Here is a 19,342-nt window from a genome sequence, read left to right as displayed (position 1 = left end):
GCGGCTTGTTGAAAACACGTCTAAATGCTCCTCAGACCATTTCGGCCTTTTTCAAACAGACTCTCTGCTGAAGGATGCTGGATTTGTGGCGGTAGCTAGGGGCTGTGAGTGTTTTCGAGTTAACCACACGATCCTTAAATTGTCTCGACAGGGAAGCTCTGCTTCCACCAGCTTTTCCGCTGTTCACTGTCGGTAATGAGTCAAAATCGTGTAAGAGAAAGCTCTCGGGTTTGGATGTTGCTTGGTTCTGTATTGGGATCGAGCAAGTTCCTTCCGGGCCTGAAAGCATCGCTGAAGTGCCAAAGACAGTGCCTTGCCTCAGTAGCTCTGTCATGTCCCACTGTTAGCTTACATTCTGTCTACTGCTATCTGTCTTTTGTTTATTGCATTCCTTGTGCATGTAGGTGTGGTTTATGAGAATGCATTGTTGCAATGACCATCAAGCTACCAACGTTCTTTCGCTCGACGGTGTCTACCAACTGGATGGCTGAGTGGTGTCAACGCGTGTCCTACTGCTAGTTTTCCACAGGTAGCTTTCTATGGCCTTGCGCGCTTCGCATTCGATTCCACCATTTGGCAAGTCGGCCTCCATTCCTCGCTCGCAGACATATAGCTTCGATGCACTAGGCGTGTCTAGCGTTAGAACACGTTTCGGCCCTATAAAATCTCCGAGGTAAGGTTTCGTCGCGAACCTTGCAATCTGAAGAAACCTCGTATGGTCCTTATATCTCCGCAGCTTTGGCTCTCAGTTGACGTAATTGAGTTCGTGTGATTCCCCCGACATTCCCAATGCAGGCCGCAGCGAGACGCGCGCCGCGAGCACGACGCCCGCGCCTGTCCCTGTCTTTCTCTCCGTCCTCTTCTTCCTCCTCCTCGTCGCCGTCGTTGCCCACGCTCTGGCTGCAATACGTTCAGCCTGCGAGGAGCGCACGTTATTCCCGTCAGCCACTGTTTCCAGCGGTCAGGCACGGTAATCATTGTCAAATAATAGCCATCATGCCGGCCTTCGATCCTGTTCGCGATGCCGTCCTCAACTCACCCTCCATCCCCCCTTCTCTCCACTCAACGCCCCGTATGCATATCGACCTTCCGCTGAGCTCGTACCCGTCCTCTTCTTCGGCCACGAGCAACACACCATCCAGCTCAGGTGCAGGTTATGCGCCTTCAAGCTCCAGTGCGTCCACACCACTGACCCGCCGTGCAACCGACCTCTCCGTCCTCCTCAACTCGGATCCACCTTCACAGGATACACCGCTCTTCACCCCAGTCACTCCCAGACCACCCATCAAGCTATCACATCTCCTTCTCCCCACGGATAGTCCTGCAAGCATGAGCGTTTCTGATGAGCAAGATGAGCTCTCCAACCTCGCTCCACTTCGCAGGCGGTCCGAGTCCAGTAGTAGCTCTAGCATTCAGGAAGGCTCATACTTTACCTGGCACGGTTCGAGCTCCTCGAAAGCGCCAGTGCTAGCCGGGTCACCCAGACTTGCGCTGCCGGGCTCACTTCCCACTCATCAGGCGCACAGCGGTCCTAGCACGCTTAACAACTCTGTGCCAGTGATCCGTTCTCCCGTGGCGCCCACACTCTCCAACATCGTTTCACCGACGAACTCCTACCCCGCATCTAGTACTTCGCGCCCGTCGTCCTCGCATTCTGTTTCCTCCGATACATCTGCTGTGTCCATGCCTGTGCTGGGAGGTTTGAACGCCCCACGACGTCCCAGCTACGATCAACCCACTGTGCATAGTAGAACACCTGCAATGCCACCACCACCCCAGCCGCGGTCGTCTACGCCACCTTCTATGACGCCTGTACAGCTTCCGGAAGCTAAATCGATGGCACACATCGGAAGGTCCTCCATTCAAAATGCGTTCGCCCAGGAGACTGATATCATGAATCCGCCCCCTGCATTTACATCTGCTGCGAGTCAGAATAGCCAGCACACTGCCTCGCCAGCTTCATCAGAGTTGAAGCAGCGTGCAAAGCCTTCTTCATCTCCTATTTCAGCACCTCGTACCCCGATCCTTCCTCCGAAGCCCTCGCTTAATCCGTCGTCAAGCATGTCTTTCAACTCGTCCCTGCCTTCCGCTTCGTCACTACCGCCCAAACCGGACCGCCCAGAAGGTACAGACGCAGGCCCACCATCGTCCAACATGTTCACCATCAAGCGAAGCAAGGTGCCGTATAATCCCATTAACCGGCGGACGCCCGCTGGGTCGGTGCTCGTGCCACTCTCTTCGACGGAGATGGAGCGATACAGAAATTTCCCTGGTGGCGTGGGCACGATGATTCTGAGGAAGAGGAAGCGGGAGGACGCAGAGAAGGGTACGAGTCCGGGTGTGAAGAAGGACCATGCCGACGTCGATTGGGCCCGGGGAAGGGGTGAGATGACTAGCCAAAAGAGAGACAGCGAGGACATGGAAGACGATGGAAGGAAGAAAAGGAGGAGAACGGGTGATGTAGGGCTTGTAGTCGAACACTGTGAGTCTGCCTTGCTGTATCATGTAGTCTTCGTGAATCTGGCGTACCTCTCCAACTTCCCATCCTATCCCTTGCGCATCGCTTCTTAATCAATTTCATGATCTTAGATGCTGACCATGATGCACAGACAACGCTCGCCCAGACGTTGGCGTGTCTCAGAGGCAGGAGTCGCCTATAATTGGCCTCAAAAGCTTCAACAATTGGGTGAAGAGCGTGCTCATCACGCGCTTCGCGCATCCAGCGCTGGTCGCTGATAGTGAAGCTCGGGGCTCACTTAGGGGACGTGTGTTGGATATAGGCTGCGGAAAGGGAGGCGATTTGACAAAATGGAGTAAGGCAAGAATTAGGGAATATGTCGGAATCGGTACGTCGTCGTCCTTTGTCGTTCATTAGCCATACTCAATGTATGGCAATATGCCCGCGCAGATATTGCGGCGATCTCTGTAGAACAGGCCCGCCTGCGACACATGTCACTGCGTGGTGGACCGCGCTTCGCGGCGTCGTTCTTCGCTCTTGACTGCTATGAGCACGACCTGCACGATGGATTGCCTCCGGCTCTCCTTGCGCGCCCCTTTGACGTGGTGTCTATGCAGTTCTGCATGCATTATGCGTTCGAGAGTGAGAAGAAGGCTCGATGTATGCTGAAGAACGTTGCGGATAATCTGAGATCAGGCGGCATATTCATTGGGACGATACCTGACTCAACTCAGTTGATGTACGTTGCGTACTCACGCCTTCTGGAAGTGCTCATGAATACTCTGCAGGGATCGGCTGGACTCGTTACCGCCAAATGCTGAAGAGCTATCTTGGGGCAATAGCGTGTACAAGGTCCGGTTTGAAGATCGTGCACATCGACCTCTTTTCGGGCACCGGTACTGGTTCTTCCTCAGGGATGCAGTCGATGACGTGCCAGAATACGTTGTCCAGTGGGACAATTTCATTAAGTGCGTGACATCCATTGTATAACCATGTCATATCTAACATATTTGAGTAGGCTGGCGGCCGAATATGGTTTACGGTGTGTATACAAGAAGGAGTTCCACCAAGTGTTCGAGGAACACCATACGCATCCGGAGTTTGGCCCGCTACTGGAGCGGATGAAGGTTGTCGATGCGGACGGGGAGAGTCAAATGGATGAAGATCAGTGGGAGGCAGCCAGTACGTGATGTTTACCTCCGGAATTTCAAAATACTGATGTCCTGCGATGATCTAGATATCTACGTAGCCTTTGCCTTCGAGAAGCGATAGTCGGAGGCATTTCGATATTGATGCGATTGAAATCAGACGGGGCTTTTTCCGCCTGGTATACGATTCATCACGAATGGCCCAAACCTTGCCTCGATCCTGGATGAGCGGAACTGGTTCTTCTTGAAAGTACTATGAGACATTTGCTTCATGTATGATTGAGTGTGGCCTGGTATGACATGGGCTCGGGGAGACGAGCGAAACATACGAAGCGCGGCATGATCGTAAACGTGAGTTTTGAATGGGCGAGCATGCAATATTTGATGATTAAGAGAATAATGAAGTCGGAGTCGCCACAGGACCGACGGCGCGTAGACACAACCTTATGACTATCATATACACTGCATTGGCGATCTTTCGCGGACGTTTCGTCGCACTCATCTCAAACCTCCTTCATGCTGCGCCGATTGTTAGCGCGCCTGCAAAACCGATATGCGATTACTGTTCTCAAACATTTATCGCCAAGTTCACGCATTGAACATCAGTTCACTAACAAAAGATATCATTAATGAAAACATGCACATGCAATACAGGGTTTAGCGAAACAGGAGGAAGGATGAGAGTAGCGAGTCTGCGGATAGTCTGTCCTTTAGACAATGAGGTCCAGGAGTAAAGAAGGCGGAAGCCATCCCGCAGCCGATATTGCACAACATGTTTGGCACGGCACAACAGAGAGGTAGCTGACAGACGATGACGATCAAGGAAAACAGAAGATTGAAGAGAAAGCATATGAGATGAACAGGATGTTAAGCTACCATTCTGTAGCGTTCACAATGTTCAATGCGGAAGATAGCGGAGTAGTGATTGATTGCTGGATGGACAGCACTTGAATGCGCGCGGAATTGTTGAATTGTCTTGAGAAAGTCAACGAACGAGGACGATGGACGGTCAAGAAGTCATGCTTCGATAGGGGTAGAAGCCGGAATCAAAATCGTACGATGGATAGTATACGTTGAGATAATTCTTGATGAACTGACTTGATAATAGATGGTGTGCTTGCGCGACGACGTAGATCGTTGAGGTTAGCGATGGTGAACATTCTGGCAGCGGATGGAGTGAACCGGAATCCATACGTTTGGCGAGGGAAAAAGCTGAAAGTCATGAACTGTAGAAAGTAGGACGGCTGGCGAAATGGAAAACTGGACGAGATCTTCTGATCTTACGTTGCTTGAAGGGACTTGACGATATTCAAACACTGGAAGGCGAAAGACGATGAACAGCCTGTGAATTATGGTGTCATCATTTGGACAAGCGACCGCCATCAAAGGTCTCCGCCCTAACAAGACGGCCGAGTCTCTTGCCCCTGAACGGCACGCCCTTGTTTGGAGGAGGACACGGACTATCCCCGACGTCGACGTCGTCATCGCTCTGCAGACCAACGGCTGGATCCTCAGCAAGCACGTGCAGCCCACTTGCGAGTCCTCCGCGCTTCGAGCGAGCAGCGTTGGCATTGGCGAACCGAGGAGCCGCGTTGGTGATCGGAGCGCTGTTCCTTTTGACGTACTGCGACAAGTGGCTCACAAGCTTGCCTTCGCCGTACGCATACGACTTCGTTCTGCCGAACTTGCCCCTGCGGAATTGGCCCAAGTCCTCCCGGCGTGATTGCGCATAGCGTGGATCATCCATTCTAACGTAGCCGCAGGGCTGGCAGCGAGCTGTGGAGTTCTGGTAGTATCGACTGTAGCCGCCCTCCAAAACATAGACTTCAGGGTAGTGTATCTTGGGATAGACGTGGTTGTTCAACGCGCGATCCTTGGAACGAAGATGTTTAGCGCTGGAGAACGTAATGCGTCAGTATCGAGTGTGCGCATGATAAGACTTGCGGGCTCACAAAGTAGGCGCTCTCTTAACACTGAACTCACAGTGGAAAATCAAGACTGTCTTCTTGTTGGGGTCGCCGCTGATGGAAGGGATGGGTTTGGAGGAATCATCCCTGAAAAAGAATTCTTCAATTCCTGCAGTAGTGTTGATATTGATGGCGCCAAGAATGTGTCCGCCATTGTATTCATAATCGAAACGGCAGTCGATGATGCGGTGAGAAGCAAGCTGAGAGTCGTAAGCACCGTCTAGAAGATCATCCAACTGCAATCATGCGATGAGCATAAAAAGACGCTACGGACAGCGACACTCATACGCACAGTCTTACTTGTAATGCGCATCAATCCGTCTTCTCGGACGCGGTGGCAAGGCAAGATCTTGCCAGAAGCCTCATTGTCGCCGAAGCCGCCAATCTTAGAACCAGAGTTCAAATACTTACTCCTTGGCGTCTCCCTTTCCGCTGCAAACAGTAAGTCGCTATCTTCCCCGAGCTTCCCAGTCTTCAATAACGGCTGGAAATCGTCCTTCCGGACGGCCTTGCCGCGCTGCCGTCTCGCATACGACTGAGCAGGAGAGCTCACATCCGGGCCCTCACTGTCGAATATCCCGTCTTCAGAGTCTAATGACGATTCCATAGTCGGCGGCGGCAGCATGGCAGAGTACGCCCGACGTACTGCGGGCAGCCTTTTCTGAGGATGCACAGGAGCGGGTTCCTCTTCTGGCTCCGTATCGTCGCCCGTCGTGGGATATGCGGAACGGGCTTGCAGGATCGGCTTCTCACCAGGCAGACCAATGATGCTAAGAGTGGGACGCCTCATCCTCCTGTCCTTCGAACCCAGTTGCAGCGGCGCGCCGAGGCTTCCGAGCATAGGCTTCAAAGGCGGAAGTTTGGCGATGCGCTCAGCCTTCCGCGCCATTGGCGACGAGGGAGCAGGCGAAGATTCCAGAGTGGCTGCTTCTTCGAGGAGCCTTTGTTGGACTCGGCGGGCCAATGAAAGACCAAGCTCGCCGGAGTTCTGCCTCTTCGGCTGCGGCGGGCACGGAGTGTCGTTCATGTCGGATAGATCACTCTCGTTGACTTGGGGAAGGTCATGTTCATGGGGCAGGCTCGCAATTCCTGCTGGCCTATCGCTCGATGGAGTTTCCGCATCGTAGAAGAAGTCCTGGAACGTAGATGCTGTTTTATGTGGGACAATAGGTATGGTGGACAGCAGGTTGTCTTCATCGCGGAACGAGGTGATGGTCGGTTCGGTCGCGAGCGGGCTCTCGTCCTGCGGAGCGGACGATGCCATCGGGATGTTGAAGGACGAATCAACGTCGAATGAGTTGTCGATATCCATTACATCCGAGGTCGCTGGGGAAGATGGCATATTCTGCAAGTAGGAAATGCATCAGCAGATTATACGACTATTTCACGGAATGATATTGTGTTTCAGCAATTGCCTCATCGAACGTGAAACTGACCTCAAGGGCACGTTCGTTATGACCAGGGCTCGTCCACTCCATTGGGAGCGCAGGGCGTTGAGGCGGCTTGCCTACACCACTCGTATCCAGAGATTTTCCCAATGAATGCACACTGGAGGCGGAGTTATTGCTCATGTCCTTCCCAAAAAGTCTGGCATTCGTGGTGAATGCGTGCGGACGGATGAAGACAGGCTGTCGAATTGGCTTTGCGGTGGAGGGCACAGCGAGTGGCAGCGCGGGAGACACGTCCATTGGAGTATATGTAGACATGTCCTCCTCATCAGCAAGCTCGAGCGGGTCGCGAACGGGCGAGTTGAGTGACATAGAGGAGGCGAAGGATAGTTCAAGGTCAAGGTCCACATCAACCTCGGATGTCAGAAAGTCGTCCAGTTCATTACGTGTGTTTGATTTGGCGAGCAAGTTGAATCTACGGGTAGGAGCAGGAGGTGGGGCGAGTACGCTCATGTTGCTCAAAGTCCGGCTGCTGGGAAGGTGTGATGGCTGTTCTTCGTCGATGGGTTGGAGGTGTCTCTTGTGCGTAGTGTTCTTGCTATAGGGATGAGGAGCCTCTGTTCTATGGGCGAGTTTCAGCATGGCAGTGGGCAGACACATGATGGAGGAGAGCGAAGAAGGGACCTTAGAGGTGAGGAGGAGAGACAAGTATGAACGGCGACACACAGTGCCAGGCCAAGGAATACACAAATGTCACGGTCGTTCAAATAGAGCGACGTTGGTGGTAGTGTGGCGAGGGAGAGAGGTTATATCGACACGAACCAAACGACCGTGGCCAATGTCAACACGTCGCAGCGTGAGTGGCCTGAGACTCGTGTTCGTATAGCCGGCTGCAGATTTGGGAATCAGCCATCACGATCGGAGCCAGATAAACTATTTGGGCTGGAAAAGGAACACGTTCATGGGCACTGTCCGATGCAACATCGAGTGGCAGTGACAGCACGATTTCGTTGGAATGGTTCAGAGGCTCTGTCTCTTTTCTACTATGAACAATACATAAAGGAGTGGGTTTCACCTTGCATGCAAGCGTCTACGTCAGCGAAATGGCCGGATCCTGACGAGGAAGAAAGTCAGCAAACAGAGGGCTCGGTGGATAGCACACTGGTCTGAGCGGGATGAGACAAAGATCGAGGTCTTCAGCGGAGACGGTCAAGTACCAATATAACAAATACGATGTAGCAGAGAAAGTGACTCCGGGACCTTCTCTTCTATCGCAATATGTGATATTTAGTCGGGTTCGGAATGTGGCGATTCCGGACCAGACCACCGCACGACCATATCTGCATCCGCGCAAGAATCTAATGACAATACTCACGACGCACAGGAGGACGGGGGTCGCGAGGGGAGCGGGTGTGTCGCCGTGTCGGGAGGGTCGCTCGCTTGAAGGAGAGAGGACAATGGCGAGGACTTGTTTGTGTGCTATTTGGCCCTCGTTCGACTTTTGTCGACACGCGCCGGGACTCAGCGAATAGGCGCCCGCCATCACGCGTCGCTCGTTACGATCATGTGACCGCGTTATACACAGCTGGAACTTCCCCACGCGTCTCAAGATCCTCGTGTTTGCCGACGTGTCTTCTTTCCAGCTCGCGCGGACATCTTTGACTTATCATACACGGCCGCAGGCATTGTCCTCAATTACCTCTCCTGCGCACGTTCGATCTCCATGTGATCGCGTCACGATAAACTTTGATCCTTCAGTCTTTTCACAGCCGACTTCGGGAGCTCGGGGGGCCCTTGATGCGAAGGGAGGAGGACCGTGCCACATCCGCCGCCACATTTCAGCCACCTTTCAGCCACATGTTTGTACTCCGACTTATTTGGCCCCCCGATGGGCGAATAAGGGATTGTGGAGTTTGTGATCGCATCATGATCGGGCACATGGTGAATTCGGATCGAAATGTGGCATATATGTAGTCTCGACTCTCATGATCCTACATACCTTTCAGCAGACGAATTTCACTCTGACTATCCTGTGCATATGGCCGGTGGCCTCGCGCAGTATGCTTCATGCTGCCAGTTGCACAATCATCAAAACCATCATGGCATCAGGAAAACTCAAATCGACTTGTCGGACTCGAGAACCTCCTTTTTGACTTGTTCTTGCCGGTACTGGCTTGTACAAGCTGACAAATGCACAATAAGAAGCTTCCAGCCCAGAAAAAAGTTCAAAACAAGAAGGTCCTGAGACTTTCTCGAACTTACTGTCTTTTTTTGGTCACGGCAAGCGGATAAAAGTGTCCTAAAGCGGGTTTGAGTTTTCCTGATGCATTCGTTGATCGTGCCTGTTGTCCATCTGTCCCGATGCTGATTCCTGTGATGCGCTTATTTGACTTGGACCGGAGAAAGACAGGCAGGAAATGCCCAGCTTACCCCTTGACCACCAGGCTCAATGCCACCCTCCTTCGGCTTCCTGATACCCACACTTGCTGCGGTCCTCCTCTCCACGAGCATATCCTCATCCGCACAACAGAATGTGGCAGTGGACGCGGATAGCCCTTTCATTGACTTTCAGGGCATTTGGTTCGACGAATTTGGAGATAACGGTCCGGGACACACAGTGTATGCCGCCAGCACAGGCTCCTCATTTACATTCACTTTTATTGGTAAGGGTTTTCGAACATGCAGCAGGGTCAGAGTCTGCGAAGCGGATCATTTACCATGATGCGTGCAGGTTCGGCAATATACTACCATTCCGTTATAAACCCGAACGCAGGGCAAGCCAGCATCACACTTGATAGCGGGGATGCGACTATTGTGGATGAGTCAGTTGATGCACACAAGGGCGAGGAATCGACGCCTGCCATCCTATGGTACAAAACGGGCTTGAACCCCAGCGAGAGCCATACTATGAGTTTGTCATATGTCGGCTCCGGGGAGCTCGGAGGAGGCTACGTCGAGCTGTATTACTTAGAGTGTGTCCGCTCCGCTTACTATACCATAAAGCAAATTCTGACTTGAATGCAGATATACGGAAGGTGGGACGTCATCTGCGAGTGTGCCAGCGGGCTCCGTCACAAGCACAATTTAAGGTGGACAGGTTTTGACGGCTATCACAGCGGTGCCTTCGAGCACGGGCGAGGCAAACGCAACCGCATCGGTCGCTATCGCTACAGGTACTCTCAGTACCGAGCTTGCGAGCGGGCACTCAAGGTCAAACACGGTTCTGGTTGCTGGACTCGCAGGAGGACTTGGCGGCCTCTTCCTGCTGAGTACGTTCGTCTATCTTGCGCTCTATTGCGAGCCAGGAAGCTTAGCGATGTTCCCGGACGCCGCCGAGAGAATCGGCCTCGCAAAGCGGACGTGTTAGGTGAGCTGATACGAACTGTCATTCAGCCTCGGTCACAGCTAACCGCTTCGTTTTCGTTCATAGCATTACCATACACAATCTCTGCGGTCACGACATTTCCCACGTCAACTAAATCAGCTCAGGCAACCAACCCCCGTATCCCCTCTCCTCACGTTGGACCGTCGACGTCATCCGTCCATTCATTCGTTGAAGACCAGCATACGTCCCTTGCCACTGATTCGCCAGCTGACACATCCCGAGTGGCCCATGACCTGCAAGACCACAGGATCGCTAAGCTCAGAACACTTTTGTCATTGGAGCGTCAGCCCACAGACAATACCACGATGTCTGCCCCGGTGCCGTCCCCTCGTGCTCCTGATGCTACATTCTCTGTGAGTTCAGAAATTGCGGATGACCCTCCTCCGGAGTATGACGGTCCGAGGGAATAATGAAATCAGTGTTACCCGACCATGCATGCATTTGACTCATATGCTAGACATGTTATTTGTGTACTTTCAGCATCATATTTATACCACTGTAACGTCTATGCCTAGCGGCAAATCGCAGACTTTGCATTAGTTTGTGCTGGCAGTCGAATATCCCACGTCGACCATTGCTCTCATCCGTCCACCGTACCGAATGACTGTCCACAAGAGACTGCAGCCGCGCAGATTGCAGTCATGAGCAACATGGCAGTCCACACTTCGGCAATGAATGCTCACCCGAAGCCAGCATATGCGATGAGCGTCACGATCGCGTCTGTACCTGCGACTCCGATACTGGCGATCAGCGGCAGAAACACTGTTGTAGCCAATGCGACCAACAAATTTCGTATTGCGCTGTAGGTTGATCAGGTCCTCACTTAAGAAATTATTTAAGAGTACGAGAAGAAGAACATACTCATGTACCGCTATGAGCTCAGCACTTCGGTCATGGACCAAATCCACCAAGTATGCGCTGACGGGGCTGAGTGCAAGGTCCGCCTAAAACCAGGCGTAAGTCAGCATGCCAAAACTACTCGACTGATTCCTAACCAACCCCGATGCCGTTCATGAAAAGGCAAGCCAAATTCAGTGCAATACCCAGCTTGCCATCAATGAATCGTGTCGTCAAACCTGAGAAGAGCACGGAGAGCGGGACCAAAGTGGCTGCGGGCCACAGGGTAGCTCGGAGCCTGTCTTCTGGAACCCATTCTCCGGCGCGATGCGCGCGCCATTTGACCACGTTTCTATCGGAGATTGGCCCAGCGAGAAGCGAACCAACTAGGGGCGATGTTTGAGGTAGGCATATACTGATATATTGGCCGACCTACGAATGTTCCCAACTCCAGAGGCCATGAATAATGCGCCGATCAGCGCTTCGTTTGTTATGTGGTATCGCACGCCCTATCACGGTTCAGTAAAACCGCATTATTACGGAAGTTTCAGCCTACCACATACAACAGTGTAGGACAGCGGGATGAGGAGGACTACGGACAACTAATCAGTGTGGGTAAAATTCGGCAGGAGAGGTAGTTTACCATAATCGGTGAGTAGCCCAGACGCCGATATCAGAGTCTGACAGAACCATCAAGCCAATTGCAAGGTACGAGGTGACTCGCCTACCATTGCTAGAATATTTGGGCTTCGGAGCAATGCCATGCTGCTGAACGGGTTCAGCCACACCCAGCCGACCCGCTTTGATGAGCACTCAGACGCCGAAGCCAGTTTGTCGACACCTCGAGTCCCGGGGTGGCTTGTCTCAGGAAGATACCGAAACATCAGAGCAATTGCAATCAGGCCGGTGACAAATAATGCATATTGCATGTCTCGCCACGACGTGTAGTGTGTCGCAAGGCCACCGACGAGAGGTGCCAAAGCAGCGCCCAACAGAGATGCCTTCAGCATTTTCACCATCAGTCCGAAGTCGAACGCAAGATGCTGAATGCGTAGTGGTTGCTTACGCCGAAGAACAGACCCATAGCTGTGCCACGCTCTTCCACCTTGTAGATGTCGCCGAGCACAGCCGCGCCAACTGACATGATGCTCGACGTCCCGAACGCTTGTATCACTCTCCACAGCATTAGGGAAGGCACTGATCTGGCAAGAGCGACTCCTAACGAGCCGATGCACAAGCATGGCAGGGAAGCCAGGTAAACTGGCCGACGACCATCTACCTCAGAAAATGCGGGTCACTGATCAATAAAGACGGGTATGTACTTTGATACGCACAATGCCCTGAGTAGGTCGCCCAGACGAGACTGCTTACGGACACAGAAGTGAGGGACAGGCTAACTGCCAAACTGTGGCAAAGCTCATAATTAGGCAGAAAGCGGAGGTCTAGCTGCTAACCGTACTTAATGATGGCACCGGTCGAGCCGAATTCCCTTGCTATCTCAGGCACGGACGGTATGAATGACGATGACACAAATACTGGATATCTCCTTTCACCGAGCCGTTATGAAAGGACAAGCAAGAAAAAGAGCGTACGCGGGATTATAGCTGCCCACGAAACTACGGACACAATCGTCCGCTTTTGCGTAGGGGAGAATCGATCATACACTTTGTCATGTTCGTCTTGTATGGAACAAGTTGAGCTGCAATCCAGCAGCGGGGTCTCTTCAGACGACATGGGGCAGCCCGCTTGACTTCTAAACCGGGATTCGTCACTGAACACCTGCTATGAAGTAACACACCGAAATGATGTCGTCTGTCCACTTTGAGTTGGATTGTAAACTCACCAGAGAAAAACATTCCCGGAACCTCAAGTGCGCAGATGGACGCGTAAGCCTGAGTGGTGGATGATACGGGGCGATACTCATCGAGCTATAACTTCCGGGCCGATCTGACTCGACTCAGGGCCGGCCCGCAAGTCTGGAGTACAGAACAATACGGTATGTTTAATTCATAGCACCGCAGACATGCGACCGTTTCGCCCCGTGGTAAATGCTTACTAAACGTCACCGCAAATGGTGACCTATAGCTGCAGTGTTCAATGTCATGACATGGCAAACCACAAATTTACGATACATAACTGAGTAGATGGCCATCGCAAATTGTAAACCATAGACTAGGGGACGTTACCTTTCCAAATTTGGAAGTATGCATGCCAGATTTGGGAAGAAATCAGTCACGGTCGCATAGTCCAAACACGTGTCGGCATACAGCACGGCCGTAAATAACTTTATAGAGTTAGCCTTTGCGGTGACATTTAGGTACATCATTCCGTAAGATTTTGAGATACCTGGCAAATCAAGATTTGAGAACCGGTTCAATTTATAAAATCTGCATTGTGCATAGAACGTGTCCAAAAAAAGTCGCAATATAACAAAATTTCGTACAGCACAAAAGTGCAGGGATCTAAATCACCCCGCCGAGTACCCTGCCAAGTGGGCCAATGCAATAAGCTATCGCCATCGCAGTTCAGACAACCTCCTCTACGTTGGCTGTCCAGCACAACTCGCTTCCGCCCGACCAAATGAATATTTCACTCAACGTCTTGCAACTCGAACGGACACGTGACAAGTCTTCACTTCGGTCCATAGCAGCATCCTCCCATAGTTGCAGAGCGTTCAGCATGGGAAATTGCTGAAGCCAGTAAGGAAGACTCTTCTGTCGAGCGCGGATGAGCAAGAAAATGATATCAATGCAGTCAGACCCACCAATAACGACGGGCTGAACGCATCTTCCCGGAGTGCTCTTGTTTGAGAAGCCTGTTCCAGAATAACGGCCCTCACCTCCATGAGGTGAACACCTGGATCCTGCATAATAAATCCGAAGCCTCCGTATATGACGTCCTCGCTTGCAGCAGCAAGTTGCGGAGGAACCATTAATTTCAGGGACCAAAGATACTCGCAGTCGACGACGGCTGCTAATATTCTGGAGAGATTGCAGAGGAAATGAGCCGGATCATCATGTTGGACGTCCGGCAGAACCGTGAGCTTCGCAAGGATAATGATCTTGGACCGCGAGTCGCCGAGAAGACGAAGAAGATAGGGGATAGGTGCACTCAGGGTGTGCAGGCACGGGAGTTCCGGAGGGGGGCACTGGAGTTGAGTGACCGTATGGCAATCTGAGTGGTAGCCGATGTGCAGCTCCTGTAGCTCGCGATGTCGAAAGAGGAATCGATTCAGGACCGCCTGCGAGAGTTCACCCTCTACACGAAGGATATGGAGGCTGGGGACATTCAACCGTCCAAGTACATTGTTCCAGGATGGGGATATGAGGCCAGGGGTTACAAGCGACAGCTCTGAAATCTTGGAGCAGTTAATCGTTTCTAGTGTCCACCGAGCATATGGCATATTGAACAGCAGGGCGGCATGAGGCTGAAAAGCTCTAAGGTTAGGGAGTAAGGTTGGGCGTCGCTTGATCTTGGAGGGCATCACTGTTTTGCAGATATTGTTGCTGCGATGATCAATAGTGAGGCTGACGACGTTAGTGACGCACAGAGCGTCAAGAACGTCAACAAATGCAGGATCTGGTATCTCATCCAAACGGACTTCGATAGAATGAATTCCGTTCACGCCCTGCAAAGAGGTGAAGAATCGAGAGAGTAGTCGGCAAGCCTTCGTATCATCCACCTGCAAATGAATGGAGAGGAGCCGTGGACATTCAAACACTAAGGACCTTCGCCAGAGATTGAGTGCGAGGATCGCCTTATGCTTTGAAATGTATAATGAGCCTCCTTTTTCAGGAGAATGAAGATCGTATCGAGACAGTAGCAATGTAATTGCCAAGCAGTGGAGACGGCGAGAAAGGATGATGATGCTGAAGAGATCTTCTGTTGGCAGGAGGTCCACGATGTTGATAAGGAGCTCGTTCGGGAGATCCAATATCGTGAGGGATAGATGATGGAACTCTGGTCCAACATCAGATGACTGCTGGCATATTGTCAAGGCAACACCGAAAATGATTGGATTTCCTGACTCACCAGTGGCATGCCTTGAAGCGAGGCAGTATGTGAAAGGTGTAGGAATTGGGGACATACTGGCGTATCTATGCCTTCAACATCAGAGGTGGCCTAGGAAAGAACAAATTAGCTCGTAACGTAGGTAATATGAGTGCTCCAGTAGATGCCAACCTGAACACTATACGCAAAGACATTCCTGTTGCTCCGCTCTGCACCTGTAGCAAAGACAGCCCCCTCACGCTCAAAGGCCAGACTAGCACTATCGTCGATGCGCTGTGCGACTAGATCAGTGTTTTGAGGAAAGCAAACGAGAGCCTAAACATACTACATGCTTTATGGGTCCAGCATCTATCGATGATATCATGCGCCGTCGTCGTCGTCCACAGCAACAGGAGTTGGTGCTCAGAAAGTTGCCCATCGTGAATGGGTGTCGCACAACTTCAAAGGCTCTGTATTAATACTCGGCAGTGTTTTTCCAAAGTTATGAGGTCGCAATTCTGACCCACTTTAAAAATCAGTGACCTATCGCATCTCCCATGCACCTCTGATGTGAATCTGATCCCCAAAGGCCAAGACCGCACTCAGAAACTATCATCGCACTCAGAAAAGTGCTCCAAACGTGAAATCATGCTCAATTGTCCATGCGATCAGGAACATCCATGGCACATTGCGGAGATTGTATGATGGACATGTGGTTCGATGCGTCATACCAGAAGCGAGGATTCTTGCTTCGCGGATCGCGGATCAGTATTAATGCAGATCAAGAATGTCAGGCACGATTGTGAAGCGGACCTCGACAACACTAGGCGGGGATGCGCTTATCAGTGGAGTAATGCAGCGGGACCTCAATGATCGTTGCTGGCATCCTTGCAGCAAGAGGCACTAGGCGGGGATGCGCCGACCAGTGGAGTAATGCAGCGGACCTCGATTTTCGTTGCTTGCATCCTTGAGGCGGTAGATACTAGGCGGGGATGCACCGATCCAGTAGTAATGCAGGACCTCGATATTTTACTTGCATCCTAGGTACTATAGGCGGGGATGCGCCAATAGTGCGCTGTCCCATCGTTTGTTTGGAATGAATTGACTCTGGGACCCGCCAGAGTGACCCGGCGGGTCCCATTACACGGTATCAATGACTGTTCTAATCTACCTACAAGGGAGGGACGAGAAGATGAAAGTAAGAAAAGAAGAAGAGAGCGAAAGCGCCGTGGTGCGTCTATAACCCGTGCCTCAGCGCCAGCCTGCCCTACAGTGGCTGATCTCAAAACGCGTCATCGGGCCACAATAATTTCTCTTTCGCGTCCTACAACGAGGACACATATGATTGGGGTTTTGAACTCAGAAAAGTGGATCCGGTCGTATTTTAGATCAGTCTCCGATAGCAGACACGTTTGAGGATCCGAGGAGGTGGGCCCGCACTCGCACCTGTCAGCGGACGAAGAATTGTGATTGCGCAAAGGTCACACTAGCACCTGTCAGTGGACAAGTCCTCTCCGCCGTTATCACGGAAATGGAACCTATTTCCTATGAACCAATATCTAATGGACGAGTTGCCACTTCGCCAAAAGGCTGGCAATGATAAGCTTGGCTTATCACTTGGTTCTGACTATATATGCAGATCTATTGCAGGTTTTACATGTCACGTGTGGTTTATTCTGTGACATTACCCCCTGTTTTAGGGATCCTCGTCCTGAGGGTATATAGTACCACCCCAATCCTAGCTTAGACTGGCTAATCTGGCATTATTGGATTGAAAGTCAGGGGTTCGAATTTTGTTGGTTGCGCACACTTCAACCAATTCTGAGAGATCTTTGTGACTAACTTGCACAATTCGGCATCTTTAGCCTATTCGTGACTAACTTGCACGGCCTTTATAACCATGTCTAACTTGCACAAAGTATTGCCAGTTCTCAGATTCGAACCGGTGACCCCGCAAAGCTTATCATTTTATCACGAAAATGGAACCTATTTCCTATGAACCAATACCTAATGGACGAGTAACCACTTTGCCAAAAGGCTGGCAATGATAAGCTTGGCTTATCACTTGGTTCTGACTATATATGCAGATCTATTGCAGGTTTTACATGTCACATGTGGTTTATTCTGTGACAGCCATCAACTCCGCATCGATAGCTTCACGAATGGGCATGCTAGTACATCTCCACTCGTATTTGATATGGCAATCTGCTCATCTCTCCTCCGCGCATGCGACGTGAATTTCTTTGCTTGCGAACACCCCCATCTCGTCTTGAAATTCGCATTGATGTCTTCAATACTTCGGCAAGAAAAAGTTGAGGCTGCATCGCTTCAAGGCTTCACAATTGCTATCCTATGTGAGTTGTGCAAGACACGCGATGTGCCCGTTCTTCCGACTGGAAGGCGATCCAGCAAAACTCAGAAATGTCATTGTTTGAAGGATGATTACATCCGGGCTCTCATTGCGAATGTAAGTACCTACAACAACAAACGCTAGCCATGCATTAGTGAGCTGTATAGCAGACAACTGCTTTGTCATCGCTACCAGAGGAGTCTGGTGCACCACCCATGAGAAAGCGACATGCAACAGGCGACATACCTGGCTCTGTCACCAAGCGTTCTCGTCTAGGAATCCATGTCACCACCAATGCACCATCTCAAAGTCGCAGGTCGCAGTATTTGATCTCGAGCCGTCCACATTCGGTAAGGCAGTATGTTTGCAACACGCGCATTCATATTTACAATGTTGAGGGCTAGGCGGAGTCAGAGGTCGCCTCACCTTCTGTCATTCAGATGAAGCGTCCGCGCACTGATAACATATCTGAAGTCAATGACTCCAGAAAGCGGATTCGCTTTTATGACAGGAACAGCGGACATGATATGCTGAAGTCCATCAATGTCGACACGGAAGGTATGACGAAGATGTTCAGTGAGAAGCTCAATATTGTTCTGCCCTCTGTAAATCTGCCAACGGCTGCTTCGACAAAGGCCAGCAAGCCTCATCAACCACGGCAGCTCCGAATCCGGTTATACCAACATGCAAAAGACTGGACTTGCGTCAAAGAGGCTGGCTTTCGATGCCTTCCTAATGGCAATTTGGATCTTCATGCATTGAGCGCACATTTAGGTATTCGAGGTCCTTGTCAGGTTTGTTCATTCCTGATACCATGGTACGCTGACCCATTGATTATGCCATTGCCGGGGCCCAGATTATCGACCCCACTAATTTCAAGCCTTTCTACACATACATGGAAGGAATCCTGGACCGCGATGACATACATAGCTTGATGAGAGACGATTACTTGCGAGTGATAGGTAAATTGCTCAAGCGATGTCTTGGGCAATACTAGTGTGGCTTACGCTGCTTAGCACCGAAAGGATCAGTCCAAGCAAGCAGCTCAATGTTGCATTAGCCTGTCGGGTCAATTATCGTCTATAAGGAGTACCCAACTTATTTACACACACCGTTCATCTCCATGAGTGTAGCATGACTGTCCTTTTTGAACGAACGGTGGCGTCTGAGAGAGAAGCTAGGATCTGTGAGCTCAAGCGGTGGGTTGACGAGATCCGGAGATATGACATCGCTTCCGTATCAAACCCAGTAGTAATCATGCTTAGAAGTTCATATGTTAACATCGGGTGCTCGTTTTGAATGACGCAGCGTGCTTTCGCATTTTCTTCGATATTCGTGTAGCTGCCGAACTGAAGGCCCATCCAGTTGCGTAGGTGCGCCTACTGGTATTTTTCTGCTTCGTCGTCATCCAAGCTGGCTTCAGATCGGGAACGCCGTGAAGAGCAGGGAGCCAGGAATGACGCAGGAGCCTCAGTCTCCCATCTGATGACTATGTAAGCCAAATCATTCATTTCTTCATCTTTGACTCGGGGAGGAAGCCGTGAAGATGGAAAGGTCCAGATGGTCGTATGGGGCATCGTAGCGGTGGGAAGAGCTGAGCGTCTGGCTGTGCAGTGGGACGTCGAGTCCGGTAGGAACCAGCTCGTACTCGTACAATCTATCTTCGTCAAGCTAGCAAAGCTCATATCAAGCCATGGATGCGTTATTTAAAGACATCGCCAACGTGCTGGGTAGCTGCTCTGACGACGATCATCGCCATGCCAATCACGCCAGGAATAATTGTGCTTGGACATGTCGATGATGGAGTCGATGGCACTGC

General features: G+C 51.3%; 6 protein-coding genes across 6 annotated transcripts; 3 read left to right on the top strand and 3 right to left on the bottom strand.

The window, feature by feature from the left end:
- The first annotated feature begins 706 nt into the window (after positions 1-706).
- LAESUDRAFT_722386 (uncharacterized protein) lies at positions 707-4,057 on the top strand. Its single transcript, XM_040908201.1, has 6 exons — positions 707-2,482; positions 2,610-2,846; positions 2,909-3,197; positions 3,247-3,426; positions 3,477-3,640; positions 3,696-4,057. The coding sequence occupies exons 1-6, from the start codon at positions 790-792 to the stop codon at positions 3,728-3,730; spliced, it is 2,598 nt and encodes an 865-aa protein (XP_040767159.1). The 5' UTR covers positions 707-789; the 3' UTR covers positions 3,731-4,057.
- A 654-nt stretch (positions 4,058-4,711) lies between these two features.
- On the bottom strand, positions 4,712-7,743 carry LAESUDRAFT_504084 (uncharacterized protein). The gene is made up of 4 exons (XM_040902720.1): positions 7,010-7,743; positions 5,866-6,918; positions 5,559-5,809; positions 4,712-5,501 (listed from the first exon to the last, which is right to left on the bottom strand). The coding sequence occupies exons 1-4, from the start codon at positions 7,619-7,621 to the stop codon at positions 4,967-4,969; spliced, it is 2,451 nt and encodes an 816-aa protein (XP_040767158.1). The 5' UTR covers positions 7,622-7,743; the 3' UTR covers positions 4,712-4,966.
- A 1,080-nt stretch (positions 7,744-8,823) lies between these two features.
- On the top strand, positions 8,824-9,275 carry LAESUDRAFT_504018 (uncharacterized protein). The gene has a single exon (XM_040902719.1). The coding sequence runs from the start codon at positions 8,919-8,921 to the stop codon at positions 9,204-9,206; it is 288 nt and encodes a 95-aa protein (XP_040767157.1). The 5' UTR covers positions 8,824-8,918; the 3' UTR covers positions 9,207-9,275.
- Positions 9,276-9,410: 135 nt separating this feature from the next.
- Positions 9,411-10,756, top strand: LAESUDRAFT_810453 (uncharacterized protein; the record flags this gene model as incomplete). The annotated part of the gene is made up of 5 exons (XM_040914222.1): positions 9,411-9,624; positions 9,693-9,933; positions 9,986-10,014; positions 10,078-10,323; positions 10,392-10,756. 5 exons carry the CDS (start codon positions 9,411-9,413, stop codon positions 10,754-10,756), a joined length of 1,095 nt encoding a protein of 364 aa, XP_040767156.1.
- A 5-nt stretch (positions 10,757-10,761) lies between these two features.
- On the bottom strand, positions 10,762-13,150 carry LAESUDRAFT_722382 (MFS general substrate transporter). The gene is made up of 13 exons (XM_040908200.1): positions 13,027-13,150; positions 12,776-12,965; positions 12,643-12,718; positions 12,518-12,588; positions 12,250-12,458; positions 11,912-12,184; positions 11,827-11,863; positions 11,747-11,775; positions 11,620-11,692; positions 11,346-11,569; positions 11,208-11,290; positions 11,030-11,146; positions 10,762-10,964 (listed from the first exon to the last, which is right to left on the bottom strand). The coding sequence occupies exons 2-13, from the start codon at positions 12,915-12,917 to the stop codon at positions 10,883-10,885; spliced, it is 1,416 nt and encodes a 471-aa protein (XP_040767155.1). The 5' UTR covers positions 12,918-12,965; positions 13,027-13,150; the 3' UTR covers positions 10,762-10,882.
- Positions 13,151-13,708: 558 nt separating this feature from the next.
- Positions 13,709-15,270, bottom strand: LAESUDRAFT_756386 (uncharacterized protein; the record flags this gene model as incomplete). The annotated part of the gene is made up of 2 exons (XM_040912168.1): positions 13,709-13,897; positions 13,948-15,270. The coding sequence occupies 2 exons, from the start codon at positions 15,268-15,270 to the stop codon at positions 13,709-13,711; spliced, it is 1,512 nt and encodes a 503-aa protein (XP_040767154.1).
- Between the last annotated feature and the right edge of the window lie 4,072 nt (positions 15,271-19,342).

The sequence above is a fragment of the Laetiporus sulphureus genome, assembly GCF_001632365.1.
Source record: "Laetiporus sulphureus 93-53 unplaced genomic scaffold LAESUscaffold_7, whole genome shotgun sequence".
Classification (NCBI taxonomy): domain Eukaryota; kingdom Fungi; phylum Basidiomycota; class Agaricomycetes; order Polyporales; family Laetiporaceae; genus Laetiporus; species Laetiporus sulphureus.
The sequence above is the reverse complement of the archived record's forward strand: the minus strand, read 5'-3'. Positions and strand labels throughout refer to the sequence as shown.

Excerpts from the sequence above, each read along its gene's own strand:
- LAESUDRAFT_504018 (XM_040902719.1), top strand. The coding sequence starts at position 8,919 with ATGTGGCATATATGTAGTCTCGACTCTCATGATCCTACATACCTTTCA.
- LAESUDRAFT_504084 (XM_040902720.1), bottom strand. The coding sequence starts at position 7,621 with ATGTGTCTGCCCACTGCCATGCTGAAACTCGCCCATAGAACAGAGGCT. Across the intron at positions 6,919-7,009 it reads ATAACGAACGTGCCCTTGAG|AATATGCCATCTTCCCCAGC; the intron begins GTCAGTTTCACG and ends TCCTACTTGCAG. Across the intron at positions 5,810-5,865 it reads TGCGCATTACAAGTAAGACT|TTGGATGATCTTCTAGACGG; the intron begins GTGCGTATGAGT and ends GCATGATTGCAG.
- LAESUDRAFT_722382 (XM_040908200.1), bottom strand. The coding sequence starts at position 12,917 with ATGTCGTCTGAAGAGACCCCGCTGCTGGATTGCAGCTCAACTTGTTCC. Across the intron at positions 12,459-12,517 it reads GGCGACCTACTCAGGGCATT|ATGGTCGTCGGCCAGTTTAC; the intron begins GTGCGTATCAAA and ends TTTCTGAGGTAG. Across the intron at positions 11,693-11,746 it reads TCCCGCTGTCCTACACTGTT|GGCGTGCGATACCACATAAC; the intron begins GTATGTGGTAGG and ends GAACCGTGATAG.
- LAESUDRAFT_722386 (XM_040908201.1), top strand. The coding sequence starts at position 790 with ATGCAGGCCGCAGCGAGACGCGCGCCGCGAGCACGACGCCCGCGCCTG. Across the intron at positions 2,483-2,609 it reads AGGGCTTGTAGTCGAACACT|ACAACGCTCGCCCAGACGTT; the intron begins GTGAGTCTGCCT and ends CATGATGCACAG. Across the intron at positions 3,427-3,476 it reads CAGTGGGACAATTTCATTAA|GCTGGCGGCCGAATATGGTT; the intron begins GTGCGTGACATC and ends ATATTTGAGTAG.